Source organism: Sinocyclocheilus rhinocerous, unplaced genomic scaffold (genome assembly GCF_001515625.1).
Source record: "Sinocyclocheilus rhinocerous isolate Xijiao unplaced genomic scaffold, SAMN03320098_v1.1 C35669632, whole genome shotgun sequence".
NCBI lineage: Eukaryota > Metazoa > Chordata > Actinopteri > Cypriniformes > Cyprinidae > Sinocyclocheilus > Sinocyclocheilus rhinocerous.
Genome location: NW_015759491.1, coordinates 1 through 575, shown reverse-complemented (window position 1 = coordinate 575; position 575 = coordinate 1). Strand labels below are relative to the sequence as shown.

The window sequence follows — 575 nt, the reverse complement described above, 5'->3', positions numbered from 1 at the left end:
TTTGTTCAGCTCCTCCTGGTCGATGTACTTCTCCTTGATCTTCTTGGTTTTCTTCTTGTCCTTGTCTTTGGAGTCCTCTTCATCATCTGAGCCGACGTCCTCAATCTTGGGTTTGTCTTCGCCTTCCTCCTCCCCCTCCTCTTTCTCAGGCTTCTCCTCCTCTGCCTCGTCGTCACTGATCTCCTTGTCGCGTTCCTTCTCCACCTGCATGGAAATTGGTATTTTGCCATCACTCAACTACCAGAGCAATTTTATCAGAATAATTAAACTCCACTAGTTAAACCGAATCCAGCTTACGAAGAGAGTGATTGGGTATCCGATGAACTGGGAGTGTTTCTTGACCACTTCCTTAACTCTCTTCTCCTCGATGTACTCTGTCTGATCTTCTTTCAGGTGAAGAATGACTCTGGTTCCACGGCCAATGGTCTCACCTGGAGATTGGCAGGTGTGTGAACATTACAATCACCCTTAATATTGCACTTATGTCATCGAAGTAGGGGTGTGCGATATTGACACAAATCTCAATTTTCTGGGATTTTATCGATAATTAGACGATATTTTGCTGAGTGTGTTAT

At 44.5% G+C, this 575-nt stretch overlaps 1 protein-coding gene across 1 annotated transcript; it reads right to left on the bottom strand.

The window, feature by feature from the left end:
• Positions 1–6: 6 nt before the first annotated feature.
• Positions 7–450, bottom strand: LOC107735024 (heat shock protein HSP 90-beta-like; the record flags this gene model as incomplete). The annotated part of the gene is made up of 2 exons (XM_016546853.1): positions 7–204; positions 298–450. Coding segments are annotated over 2 exons (351 nt in total), but the record flags the coding sequence as incomplete, so codon positions are not given.
• Between the last annotated feature and the right edge of the window lie 125 nt (positions 451–575).